Source organism: Lissotriton helveticus, chromosome 5_1 (genome assembly GCF_964261635.1).
Source record: "Lissotriton helveticus chromosome 5_1, aLisHel1.1, whole genome shotgun sequence".
NCBI lineage: Eukaryota > Metazoa > Chordata > Amphibia > Caudata > Salamandridae > Lissotriton > Lissotriton helveticus.
In genome coordinates this window covers 1,979,200,029-1,979,214,352 of record NC_136065.1, presented here as the reverse complement: position 1 = coordinate 1,979,214,352, position 14,324 = coordinate 1,979,200,029, and the positions used below count along the sequence as shown (strand labels likewise).

Genomic DNA, 14,324 nt, shown 5'->3' with positions numbered 1-14,324 from the left:
GTAGGCCTGCCTCATTCGGTTTCCACGGGGCCTCAAATCCAGCCTGTGCCCTCCCGTTCGTGAGCCCCAGCTGCCCCCTGCCCCCGACCGCCTCCACTGCCAAGGGCCGCGGGATAGGCTGTGCCCCGCTCACCGGGTCAGTCAGAAGGGCGTAAGGGCTTCCCGGCTCCGCTCCTTTCCACTCTTCGCCTCCACGTTGTTCCAGGCCTCGGGGGAAGTCGCCGAGGCGCTTTCAGGCCTCCGATCCCGCTGCGTTCGAAGCTGCCGTCGCTCCGAGGTGTTGGCGCCCCGCCCTCGATTCCCGCTGCACTGGTGCACACCAGGCCAGCGCTGCCGCTTCTCACACTACTCGTTGCTCCGGCCCCGGGCAGCCCCGTCCACCGTCGGATTAAGCTTCCGACACTTCCGCTCGTCTTCAGACAGAGGACCGGGCTCCCATCTTTGGTTCCACCGCCAATTTGCGTCTTCATCACCTTCCCCTCACGGGCCTGAAAAAGGGGTTACAAAGTCCTGGATCATGTTAGTTTTTGCTCCTACCAGGCTGCCAGGCAGGGCCACCCCCAGCCAACGATTTCTGGCGCCCTAGGGGGGTCCAAGGGCCTTTTAAATCAGGATTTCGCTGGGACCTGCACGGAGCTCGGCGCTCACGCAGCCAGCTCCATCGGCCTCCAAGCCACGCCCCCCCTTATGGCTCCCATAACTCTTACGACCTCTTCTAAACTCCATCTCATTCAACTCTATTACCTCCACATGGCCTACCTTACCCCTGTGCGCCTGCATAAGGCGGGACTGCTCCCCTTCCCCGGACTGTACATGATGTGGCCAAGCCCCGGCCGATTTATTCCACTTGATCTGGTTGTGCCCTGGTCTTGCCTCATTCTGGTCGGGTGTGGAATCTGAGTTTACACATACCCTGGTCTGGCATGTTCCCCATGATCCCTTACGCCTTCTTTTGGGGGTATTTGATGGTCTAGACAGCTCTAGACCTGACAAACACTTTCTGGGCATGGAGGTGGTGGTGGCCAAGCAAGATATCGTGGCCGCCCCGGCCCTGCGAACATGGCGACGAGGGGTGGACTGGTGCGCGACCCAGGTGGAACCTCTCTTCGAGGCCTGGGTATGTCCTGGGAAGTTCCTTAAGGTATGGGGCAAATGGCTGAACTCACTGTTTTTCATTATTTACTCTGATTTTCTTATATAGGGTTCTATTGCCTCTCAAATGGTATGGCTTGCTCGAATACCTCAATCATGACTGTGGATTTCGTTGGCTGCTAGAGATGGTCTCTGATTTACTATGCAATTGTATGCTGTCCTTCTGTGAATTTGTTTTTCAAATGCAAATAAACTTGATTATCAAAAAAAAAAAAGAAAACGTGGCGAAATCAGACAGCATTAAACTAGATCACAGTGATCTGCATTTCACTGAGAGACCTACCAGGATCAACCCCAGCACATCTATCATAACCCTCATTTTGCTGGGTGTAAGTTACAAAGGGAAATGAAACAGCAATAAAGCCTATAGCAAGTTAAGCAACTATATAATACGAAAACGTAGCGAATTCAGATAGCATAAACACGATCAAAATTACAAAGGCAAAAAAAACTCTACCGCAAGTCACAAAAATAAAAAAACACTACTTACAGCTGAGACTACCGCAATGTTAAACAAGCTTTCACCTTGTAAATATATATTTTTTTTAATGCTTACCCAGTAATTTAAGAAGGCCGTCTAACGCCGTAAGTAAACGATCGAGTCCAGATGGGCCGTCTGAGAAGGAGACAGGGCGGAACAAAAAAGCCTCATTTGCAATGGGAAGCCAGTGTTTAGCGTAAACGGTGACGCAAGCCAATCAGCATAATGGGCGGGGCTTAAACTCCACCTCCAAAATATCCAGATTACAAGAAGGCTCGCAGAGCAAGCTGCGCATGCGCGCTGCAATGCTAGGCGAGACCTTAAGAGTGAAGCACCTCTAATGGGCTCATAGTTGAGTTTATTGCATGAATGATATGGGCCTGTTACAAAATGCTGAACAGGGTTGCACAGCTTTTTCACGACTTACACATGGTTCCTGCACTAAGAAGATTCTGATTTGAATGGATCAGTGCCTGTAGTCTGCAGCACTGTAAAGTGAAATGTACAAATGGTGCAGTAGGAGGTCTCTGTATGGCATGTAACTTGGGAGTCTCCTAGGCTAGAGGTTGTTGTTAAAAGTGGAGCAATATGCAAGGAGTAGAACATTGTTCCTTGTGGGTTTGTGGTGCAAGTTGACTGACATGCCGATGGAATCACCCAGCATAATGAGGGTTATGATGGATGCGCTGGGTTTGATCCTGGTAGGTCTCTCAGTGAGATGCAGATCACTGTGCTCATTGAGTCTCTAAGTGTTGAGGTGAGTGTTGAACAAATTAAGCTACATTGTTAGTTTCTGACATTCAAGAGAATACAGAAACATTTCTAGTGTTGAACGTCGTCTTTGATGAGGTCATGCTCTAAAATCTGTGGATAGAGAGGTCCGGAGCTGGCTGGATACTAAAATGGCCGCTGTTGATGGAGCTCTTGGCTGTGCTCCTGTCTTTTTTGCTACCTGTGGATTATTGGGGTTGGTGATGCTCTAAGGTCACTGATAGCGACAGATTAAGGGGACAGTCTCCGGGGGCTGTATTACAGCTTTTGTCTGTGCCGTATCCAGGGCTACATGCCATAACTCTCCAAGTTGGACCATGAAATAATAAGTAGCACCAGTGGTAGCGAACCCTCAATGGCATGTTCTGTGTCTGTGATTCTGTATTTTTAAAGTTCTACTGCTACACCGAAAGGGCATCCTGATACTGGGATCAACAAGCTAGGAAAACAGAGGAAGAAGTTCATGGATCAAAAAGGCACATTCTTGAGATGTGGCTTGTAGACTGAAGAGCTTGAGATAGTCCGAATATTAAGAGGCAGGGGGAAAGCCAGTGTTTCTTGTTTAAGAACAAAAGGCTCAACCACCCAGAAGACTCATTTTGATTGATGGAATGGGGTGGAAGAGATGGGAAGTAGAGCGAAGAGAGCATTGTGAAACATACATCCGAAACTTAGATTGGAGATAAAAAGGGCTTTTACTGCTGTTGACATTATGAACTAAACAGAAGGACTTGAAGATGTCATTTTTTCATAGGAAGCCAGTGTAGATTTCTGATCAAAACAGAGGCAGTTGAAGGAAGACTGAACAGAATCCTGGATACTGAATTCTGCATTACATCGAGCAGATGGATGAGGTATTCAGGTGTTCCCAACTAGAGCGAATTGCTATAGTTTGGTCTCGGAGTGATAAGAGCATGGACAACAATGTTTGTTGAAAGTTCAGGGATTAGAGATAGTATCATCCTCAACATCTTGAGCATAGCCAAACATGTGGCAGACACCCATTCTATTTGCTTAGCAAAAAGAAGTTGGTGGTTCACCACTAATTCCACTGTTAGGGGAATGGGGCCAGGTTCTTGTGGCCACCAGCTGCGGTACTAGTCAATCGACCTCTTGTAAAAAAAAAAAAAAAAAAAAAAAGGATTTTGGTCTTGTCCCGTCATTTTCAGACAATTCAAGAACATCAACCCAGCAACTGCTTCCATGCAGAAGAAGGATGCTGTTACGGTGGGGTCCCCTTAGTTAACAAAGTAAATTTGGGTGTTGTGTCAATAGGATGACGTTGATACCAAATGACTAAATAATGTTGATCAGAGGTTTGATGTAAACATTGAGCAGTGTGGACCTTTACCTTTGAGCCGTGGGGTACTGTACCCAGCAGGTGACTTCAAGGTGTGAGAATGCTATTCGGGATTGTATATATTAATGAATTGGGTAATATGCAATATTTATGTTAGAATTTATTTCTTGGAAATAAAATATTTTGGCTTGCCTTGAAAATGGGGTAGAGATAAAGTTTGGATTCTTCCAGTCAGAAAAGAGCCAAACCACTTCAGGGCATGTTAAAAAGGCTAAATCAGGGTGGGGGTGAGCGAACATTTCAAAAGTGGCAGCCATGTCCAAAAGTATTAGTGATGCAGAATGACTGCTGGACCCCCCCAGACATCCCCTTGCAGGCAGGTGCACTCATTACCAGCAACTGCCTGCAAGGGGATCTCTTATCCCCCTTGAAAGTGCGGCTGGGTTGCCTCCTACCTAGTGAAACACGTAGCAGCTTTTAAACAGCTGCTCTGTATTTCACTTGAATGTGCTGCCCCCAGGGCAGCATGAGTTCGCCGCTGCCCTGAGGGCCCCACGTTCTCTTTAATAGGGCGCACTTTTCCTGTTTGCACCCGGCGCACCTGTTTAAGGTACTTCATGGCGCAAACAGGAAAAGTGCAGCCTTATTGTAATATGTGCCCAGGAACATGGAGAGTTGCTTGTTCAAGACCTTTGAAAAGGAGAAAGTGTATGCAAGGAGCACCGGTGCATGATCAGATAACAATCTGCCCAGATGCTCATCTGACTGTACGCAGTCCCCCAGCTCCTGTGAAACCAATATCTTATCCAGCCTGCTGTACATTTGATGAACTGCCGAATAATAGGTGAAGTCACTTTTTGCAGGGTGGAGAGTTCTCCCAGACATCTATGCAGTCCACCTGTACCATAACCTCAGTCAGTGCGCCTGTCATACCCAGTTTCACCAAATCCCCACAGGGTTATCTGTCAAGTTCATCATCCAGGGTCTATTTGATCGCTTGCCAAGACTAGAGGGATGCTCACGTATGAGGGCCAACAGATCTTGTAGCTTTCAAAGGAAACCCCTAGCATCATGGTTGGTGGCATATATGTTCAACAGGCATCCCTCCATTTCATCTAAGAACCCATAAGTCAAGGTATATCACCCCTCCATATTAGCCTGGATCTTCCTTTGCTGGAACAACACTTTCTGGGCTATCCATATAGACACTCCTCTGGCATATGTTGAAGTGGAGGCACCATTTTTTCTGAAGTGTGCCAGTTTCCTCGTCAATCAAATGGGCCTCCTGCAACATTGCTATACCCACCTCATGGAAGTGGGTGTGCACTGTACAGTGCTTGGTGAAATCATGCTAGGAGATGAGTTCTCGGCTATTCTCCCCCACAGCTTCCCTGTGGGGTTGCATTGATGTAGGGTAAGGATCGATCCCTCCAGCTGTCCCTATATTGTTTGAAGATAGTCTAATACTGTCAGGGGTGGTGGGCCGCTTCACTGCAACCCCAGTCATTCACCTGCACTGTTTACCAGTTCCTTGAAGGTTCTCCACCACCAGTGGTTCAGGAGATGTGCAGAAGGCCGGATTCACCCCGCAACCAACAGAGATCTCCCCTTCGCCCCCTCCCGCCCCCCACCTACCTGCCCAGGGCAGAACTCTCCTAGAGGACTGTCATATGGCAGTAGCTTGTGACGATGTCTGTAAGGAAGCATCTCTTCAGGCCTCTAAAGTGTGCCAGTTTCGGTCTCCAGCTACATCCAGTTTGCCATACGGTTGCACTTCTATATGCTGCGTCTCCACGCGGTGGGTCATGCTATCTGTCATTCGGCAGACCCACTGTGCCTACTCCTAGGTCTTGCTCTGATGGGGTCTCCACCCAAACTCCAGCCAGTCCAGGACAACCCTTTTGGTCCAGAGAGTCCCCGACCACCTCCTGAGAGTCAAGGAATTGAGAGAGACCCTCCTGCAAAACCTTCAGCTTGGCCCAGTAGAGGCGCAGATTCAGTGTTCGAAGCTTTTGCTTACTAGTCAAGAACCCTGGGTTTGTAGTCTGGGAAAATTTGTGTCATATTTGCCTCTAAACTGGGATTTCCGTTCTTTCTGGCCCACTGCAGGAAGTTATCTTGATTTTAAAAGTTGAGGAACTTTGCAATGACCTTAGGGAGGCCCCCGGAGGAGGACGTTTGACTAGTGCTTGGTGTGCTCTCTCGATCACAAAGAAGTCTGATAGGACCTCACTTCCCAGTAATCATGTAAGCCAGTGTTCAAGTAACAATTCTTTAGTTGTCTCCCTTCTAGGAACCCCTACAAAATTCAGATTACAGAGCTTGGATTTCCCTCCTGCATCCTGCAGGCTCTAATCGAAATGGCTGGCCTGCTCTGACAGATTTAGCAGTGTAGCAGTCAAATAATTGTTTACCTCCTGTGTAAGCACCTGTACCTTTCCCTCAGTCTCCTTAGAGGGTTCTGATACTCTGCAGAGATCGGCGTGCAGCAGATTCACCTCAGTGGTGATAGAGTCCATTCTATGCTCCATGTCCTGCTTAGAGCTCTCGATCACAGTAAGGATTTGTGATGCTGAGGTTTCTGCTCCAGGAGTTGAGGAATCACTCTCCCTGTCCATCTGCCGAATTCCTCTTTGCACCAGTAAAATGGGTCATGTGCAACTGTTGTTAATACCGTATGAATTTCCCTTGCACCATACTGCCACTTAAAGCTCCAGCTCCTATCACGGGGAGGCCCATCAGGTAAACTCAACGGGGAAGGGTGGTGTATGAGTCTGTACTTCAAATTCTTTAGTAAGTTAGGCTTAGGAATCCCCCGGCATCACTCCGCCTGCAGCTCGGGGGACATTAGAGGAGAAAGGGAGGCCCCTGCCCCATCCAAGGAGCCCACAGGGCACAAGCACCTCAGCCAAGGACCTCCTCTCCAGCCACTGTGCCACCAGGCTGCCCCAAGATGGCCCGCTGATCACATGGGCTTTCAAGGGTTCACCGGAAAGCCCGGAGACTCCTTCTGCGGCATACAAGTCCACAGGGCAAGATGTTCACAGGTCCCACCTCGGCCAGGCAAGGTACCTGTCGGCCCTCAGGCCTTTCTCTGCCACTTTGCTCAGTGGCCCATCAACAGAAAGGGGAAGGCCTCCTCCAACTTCTTGAGTCCGGTCCTTGTGATGGTCAGTAGTTCAGGCCTTACCTCCAGCTCGGTCCAGGCCTCAACGTGACATCTTAGACCTCTCCAGTCTGGGCCCCTGTTAGGCAATCCGAAGCAGGGCAGGGATCTGCCACCTCCTGGGCAGCGTTCTCACCCTGTGCGCAAACTAGGCCCTGGATCAACAGCGCCCTGGCCAGTGCCTCAGCAGGCCCCTCACGCTTGTGAACAGGTTGGCTGTCTGCTCAACGAGTCAGTAGTTTTCTAGGCAGGATTATGTAAGACTGTGGCGGGGTGCTGGGGAGCTCCTCTCTAGTGTGTCTTGTCCGCCATCTTGCTTGGCCACGCTTGACGTCTGCCCGACTGACTTCTGTCGCCAGAACTCCTTCTGTGCCTTCTCGGCGTCGAAGAACGGCGACCAGACGGCGAGCGTCGGCCCCTCGACAGCATTCTTTGTCTCCTCGACGGCGAGCACCTATCCCTTGACAGCGATTGTCTTCGCCTCGACGGCGATTGTCTTCGCCTCGACGGCGATCTCCTTCGCCTCGACGGAGACCTCCTTCGCCTCGACGGAGACCTCCTTCGCCTCGACAGAGACCTCCTTCGCCTCGACGGAGACCTCCTTCACCTCGACGGCAACCTCCTTCGCCTCGACGGCGACCTTCTCCTCCACGTCAAGGATCCCCGATGGCGAACGGCGGTATCGCCTCGACGGCGAGTGCCGACACCAGACCTCTCGACATCGATAACTCGACGACGACGAAATCGTCACAGGAGATCTCGACGGCGGCCTGTTCAGTTCCCTCGACGCCGACCGTCGACGCCGCTTCGACCCAGAGCCCTGGGGAGACGGGGAACAGACTGCAGTCATCCCTCTCGACGCCGTAGTCGGTGGAATCGACACAGACGGAGAATGGGGACGCTTGCTGGTCTTCCTGCCCCTGGGGAGCCCCCAAGAGGCCTCAGCATGGGCAGAGGAAGCCCCTCCAGACCCACCTTGTGCCTTCAGTCTTCTGTCTTCGAGGCCCTGAAGCCTGATCTTCATCCTATCCCTCAGGGTCCTGCTAGAGAAACCCTGGCTCTCTCTTCTGAGACATGAGATGAAGGAAGGCAGGTGATACACACCTCATGTGGATCTGACTTGGCCTTCTTCCTGGAGCACTCCGGGCATTTGTCGAATAATGCAGGCATAATGACAGTAAGAGTGCACCCACAGACAAACAGGAAGAAACACCAAAGTACTTCAAGAAAAGCACTCAAACAACTTGAAAAAGTGAAGAAATCACCAATAAACCCATGAAAAGGGAGAGCTCAATGCTCCAGGAGCCGGAAAAAAGAACTGAAAGTAAAAGGGACCTGCAGTGCATTCTGGGATACTGTGAAGTTCTGCAAAGTTCTCTTAAAGGCACAGTATCCTGTTTTGAGCCACATAATGGCAGCCTATGGGGCTTGTCTGTCCATGTCTTCCTCTCTATCATTCCAGAGGGGTTTTGCTGTTAAAGCAAGGGAAATCTGGACAGGTTTTGCTGTTTGTGGATTTTTGGTGGAATTTCTAGTTGAAGTACTGGACAGTGTAGCCTGTGGATATAGGCTGCATTATCTGTCTTTAATTCTCTCTTAAGTGTCTGTGCAGTTCTGCATTTTTCGACACCTTAAGAGATTATTTTTCATTGCTCCGGGGACCACGCACATGGGCGGGACTATTCACTAGATTATGACTATAACAGAGATACCCCTACTACAGAACTGGAGTTAAAGGACAGAAACTACTCCTTCTGCTGACCCCAATAATCAAACTAATCTAAAGTAACTTTAGACCGATCGCTCTCCTATCGATCCCTAATGCAGTTGACTGGCCGTCCGTTCTTTGCGACTTCAGCCAAGAACCCTGAAAGACACTGCTTTTCGATCAGTTATTATTGCAGTGTTAACCGGTTATTTCACAGTGAATTGGGGGTTGGTATCCGCTAGGGCACTGGAATGGGATGTACTTAAGGTTGTTCTGCATGGTGAATGTCTCACTAAAATGTATGATATAAAATGCTATAGCAGCCAAAGGGAGCAAGAACAGAAGGTGATTTGGCTGCAAAAGGCTAATATTGACAGCCCGTACTCAGAAGCAAAGGCGCAGGCAGTGTGGCAAACTATAGAAGGCATATGGAACACACTCGATAAGTTCACTCTAAAAGACTATAGACAAAGATACACTGAGACTGGATTCTAATTCTGGGTGCTAATATAGGGGCTGACTTCTGGGGAAATGGGAGGTGGGGCTTTGTGTAGCAGGTCCTGGCTGTGTGGGGTTTCTTCTGATGTTTCTATTTCTTTCCCCAGGCCCTTCGGGGCAGCAGAGGTTTATGAGACGCGAATTGCCATGTATGCAATATGCTTAAGCAGAATATTGTGAATTGACAAAGTTGTTTTGTCCCCCGCTGATTTCATTATTCTGCTGCTGTTCAACTTCAGAGTAAACACTTATGGTTCATTAATATGTTCTGTATGTCTCTAGTAGAGAGCCATTAATGTGAATAACTTATTTAAATCCAGTAACTCGCTGCTATGACGTAACAGCATTCAAAAAAGTGGTTACCCACTGCTGCTAAGCCATAAAGGCATTCCAGCTACTCTGGCAGGGAGAAGAGCTTCTGGGCGAGAGGACACAGAGTGGTGGAGGTGGGTGGAATGAGGCCAGAGATATTTTTTTGTTACAATTTGGACACGAAGAAGCTGTCATTGTGTATGGTTCCCCCATTACTCCTCTGTATAGCAGTTGAAAGCAGGGGCAGATGATTTTGGGGGTATACACAACACTGCTCTCGTTGCCTGTTAGCAGTGTCACTCAGAACTCCTTAGTGAAAAGCATACACGTAATTCACTGTTACCCTTCTATAATTATATTACATTCATTATAATGACACAGGGTTATGTGACCTTTTAGTATTTACCTTTGGATTTGTGAGTCAAAGCTGATGCTGTTCCATGACTCTTGTTTTGAATACCCTTAAAAAGATGTAATCTTGAAATCTGTGGATTTTTTCTTAACCACGTGCGGGGATATTCACATGAGCGAACAGAAGGGGTCGAACTGTATTCCTCCCATAAACCAGTCACAGCCATGGGACATTTCTTGGATTTTCCCAGTGGAAAGAATAGCTACTTTGAACTTCAGAATGACAGTAGGTCTTGACACTGAGTGAGATGAGGGTAAAAAATGCACAGATCCTGATGATGTCACTCTTTTTTTGACATATCCTCTGTGGTCTGTTAACATTTTGAAAGAGGAAGTAAGTGTAAAGGCAGGAAGACTACTGATGAGGACATTGAGCATTTGTGTTCCGTAACCTTGGATTCTACTATAGCAAGAGCCGCTCTGTGACATCTGTACTTGTGGCCCCGGGATGTCCATTGCCATCATTCGTTGCCGCTGTTTCCCAATGCCTTCTTTCTCTTTGAATATCTCTGTCAGATTCTCCTCCCTGTTGTCCATGGCACCCTTTTCACCTCGCTCGTCACCTTTGTTTGAATAAAGTGTAACCGAGAAGAAAGATTAGGTGGTGTCTTCAGAAAGCAAATAGTTCAACCAGGACCAATGGGCAGGCATATATGCTGGACAGAAGAGGTAGATTTTTAGAGGTTTACAAGGTTAGGTAAAGCATTGTCTGGAACACTAATTTTAGGCTGTAGTTTCTTGAGTTACTAAATGCATGAGCAGACCTTGAAAATTCTAAAATAAAAGTGGGCCAGGCTCTGGAACAATGAATGGGATGCAGATATTTTATTAGGTTTAAGTAGCTATGCATTAAGGGTCACTTTTGTGGTTGGGTGCCACACCTGCCCACACAACACTCTGCCTTACTGAGGTCCATAGATGAAATTAAACCCACTGGATGCTCCCTTCCCTTATCTTTACATTGAGTCATAACTGTTCCAGCTCCCTTGTGTGAAGCAAGTGTCTGTACTGTTAAGGGCTGACTGTAGTCCAGGGCCTTCAGCACAAATATATCACATAGTCCTCTTTTTGGGTCCCCAAAGGTTTCTGACGCTCCTCAATTCAGGTCACCTTATGGGGCTGCTTTTTTGTCTCTAATGGGCCGCTTTGGCCCCATTTTGAGCTACAAAGTCTTAAAAAGGTGCTCACTTGTGTTTGGGTAGTGGGCACCTGTCACTCCAACACTGACTGAAACTTCACATCCATCAGGCAAACCTTCCCATTAATCACATGATGGCAGACTATAATGGATTGTCCCAGCTTGCAGTTGGTTGCCTTGATGGTCTGTATCTTCCACTGTATCGTTACCAACACCTGTTTCTGGTGCTTTTGATAAAGCTCCCCTGAATTGCTGGATACTGCAGTGACCTCCAGGTAGACCAAGAAGACCTTTTCTAGCCCTGGTGGAATTTATTTTTATTTATTTATAAAGTTTTATATAGCGCAAACTTAATCTCGAAGGATATCCGAGCGCTTTACAATTTGAGGGAAAGGAAGACAAATCAAGACATGAGTCCAACATAGGGAATCTAATAGGCATTGAATCAAATAGTGCACACATAACAAATCATTTATAAACCTGGGTGAACGAGGAATGGGCTAGACGATGGAGCATAATGACATAAGGGGAGTAGATACAATACTCATATACAGGAATAATCAATACCAAAACAATAATCAAAACATGAGTCAAATGGGGAATCTAATAGGCATTGAATCAAATAGTGAACACCTAACAGATAATTTATACACCTGGGTGAACGAAGAATGGGCTATATGATGGAACATAATGACATAAGGGGAGTAAATACCATAATCATGTACAGGAGTAATAACCAAAACAAACCCGATACTATAGTATGTCCGATGCGATTAGAGCTAACAATTGCACCTCATGTTAAGGTAAGAACTTATTCATGAGGAATCTTTTTGCTTCCAGTTTGAAAGCAGCCGTGGAAGAGATCCTCCGAATTTCCGGTGGAAGGGAGTTTCAAATTTTTGGAGCAGAGCCAGAGAAGGGTCGTTGGCATGTTCTCTTTTTGCGGAAGATCTGTGGTTTCAAGAGGAGGGAATTAGCACTCATTGACAGTCTACGCCCTCCGGATAGTTATAGCTTTTGTGCAAGGTAGATGGGGGTTTTAAAGTGGAGGGCTTTGTGCGATAGGCAGGCAATCTTCAGTTGAATTCTAGCTTCGTAGGACAGCCTGTTTAGAGATTTTAAAACCGGGGCGATGTGTGCATTTCGCTTGGTTCCCGTAATCAATCTGGCCACCGCGTTCAGTGAAGCCTTTAAGGGGGCCAAAGTGTATTTGGGGAGGTCACATAGCGTAGCCTCTGCCATAGTCAAGTCTCGGCAAAACATGTTTCCTTTTCTCAGTTTGTTTTTCCTGTGCACATCTCCCAAGTTATTACCTAGCAAAATGTGCACGGGGAACACGAAAACAACAACATTTGGCATACTAAGTCTAGGCACTGTCACTGGTTGATTCTGATCCTGATATTTCCTAGCTCTATCAGAAGGAGGGTTTATTCATTAATTTCTCAATGTTGTGGTGGAAAATGAGGTTTCTTCTCACCTTGTGTTCGTAGTGCTATGGAAATCATTCAAAATGCTAGGAATCTTTGGACAAAGGTATCCATTAGAAGAACAAGTTACTTCTCTGAATACATGATGAGTGTGCAACATCTGGCATTGAACTGTATGTACATTATTTACTATTATTGTGTAAACTTAGCTGAAAGGCATCCGAGGTCTGTACAGGGTCAGATTGATGACTGCAGACGTCATGGAGATAATGGCACTATAGCCACAAAGCTTTTTATGTCCAGTTAAAGTAGTCATCTGCAGGAGGAAGAATGAATCAGGTGGCCTAAAAGGTAGATAACTATTTCAATTCATGAGACGATGCCTTTTTGTTTTTGAAATAAAGCTTTCTTCTTTATCAGTAGTCTGTGGTATTTACCTCTAACCCTGCATTTGTATTTCAGAAAATCACTGATAACATCAAAGGCAAGGTGTGCAGTATGGCAGTATGCGCCGTGGCCTGGCTAGTGGCTCACGTCCGCATGCTTGGATTGGACGAGAGAGATAAATCTCTGCAGATGATCCAACAGCTGGCAACACCATTGGGCAGCGAGAGCATCTTACAGTTCTATAATGAGCGGTGAGTGGAAAAGGAGGTAAAAGACCCTGTTGCAGGACGCTGGGATTGGGGAGTGCTTGAGACATAGTGGAAAAGAAGATTTGGGAATTAACTGTTAAAGAGAGAATGCTTTGAAATGCTTGATAAGGGTAAAGCGTGAAAAGAGATGGGGATATGGCCAATGAAAGGGGGTAACAGCATGTGGGGAGGTACCACATTGCTTGATTAAAAGAGTAGAGCACCTGCAGAAAAAGAGACAAAAAGACTAAAGCTAGTGCCAGAAGGGGGGGGTTAATAGAGAAATAAATTAGGGAGTCCTGCCTAATCTAAGCAAATAATGCACCATACATTGGTGAAAGGAGAAGGGGGAAACTCCAGATTTTATGAAGCCCAGGAAATGTATGTGAGTGATGGGAGCTGATCAAATACTATACCTGGTTCTGAAAGGTGGAGTGGTAAACACATTTAAATTGGTTCGCTCTGTTGGGCTGGCATGAAGTACTTGTTGGCCCAACTGCCATTTTTCTCTTTTTTTCATTTTCACATGACTGGAATTAGTGGTGATCAGCTTTTTATAACTAGATATGTATATCCAAAGACAAGTGTATAGATAGACCCGCTGCTCATCCACACAGCAGGTGCCCTGAAAGCACACTAAGGGCCAGCCCCTCTGTGCCGATCCCTCCCACAGCCCGCCCACGCAGAGCCCCAGCCATGCTTCCCATTGCGAACTTGATTGCAGATGCTAAGGTAAATGTAAATGATGGCTTAAAGTATTTTCAAGACGATTTACTGGATTTAATGGAAAGATCTATTTGGTATGCTCTATGCCAATGATGGGGGAGAATAGACAATATAACTGTGAATCCATCATTTTGAAATCTAGAGGCCATTACCTAAATAATGAGGGCTTAGTATTAGCTCCTGCAGTTGGTTGCAACTACTCCAAGATTGAACTTAGTTGTGCTCTGCTAAATCCTGTCTCCCTGATTCATCGCTCTATATAAGTGATGTTATAGCATGTAATAAACTAGATGTGTTTATTCTCACAGACGTTTGGACTTTGGTGAAGTCGACCCCTGCTTTGGGGTCCTCCATCCCTCTAGAATACAAAACTATTCACTTCACGTGTCCTGTGAGAATAGGTGGCAGCCTTGCAATTAGATACTGTGACACATTGGAAGTCAATGGTCTTAATTTAATCTTTTTCTCTTGAGCAGAGTTACAAGGTCTTACCACCAGGTCAGGATAAACCTCAATTGATGGTATTCTATGCTACCAGCCTTCTGGGCATTGCCCTGATTTTGCTGATTTTTCTAGCTGATTTTCTTCCCCCTTATTAA

General features: G+C 46.9%; 1 protein-coding gene across 2 annotated transcripts in view; it reads left to right on the top strand.

Annotated features, from left to right (window-relative positions):
• Positions 1-14,324, top strand: part of MED24 (mediator complex subunit 24) — a 355,035-nt gene that overhangs the window by 281,393 nt on the left and 59,318 nt on the right. For both annotated transcript variants that reach the window (XM_078645678.1, XM_078645677.1), the window contains exon 19: positions 12,827-13,002. In XM_078645678.1, the coding sequence (XP_078501804.1) occupies positions 12,827-13,002 (176 nt within the window). The remainder of the gene's footprint in view (positions 1-12,826; positions 13,003-14,324) is intronic.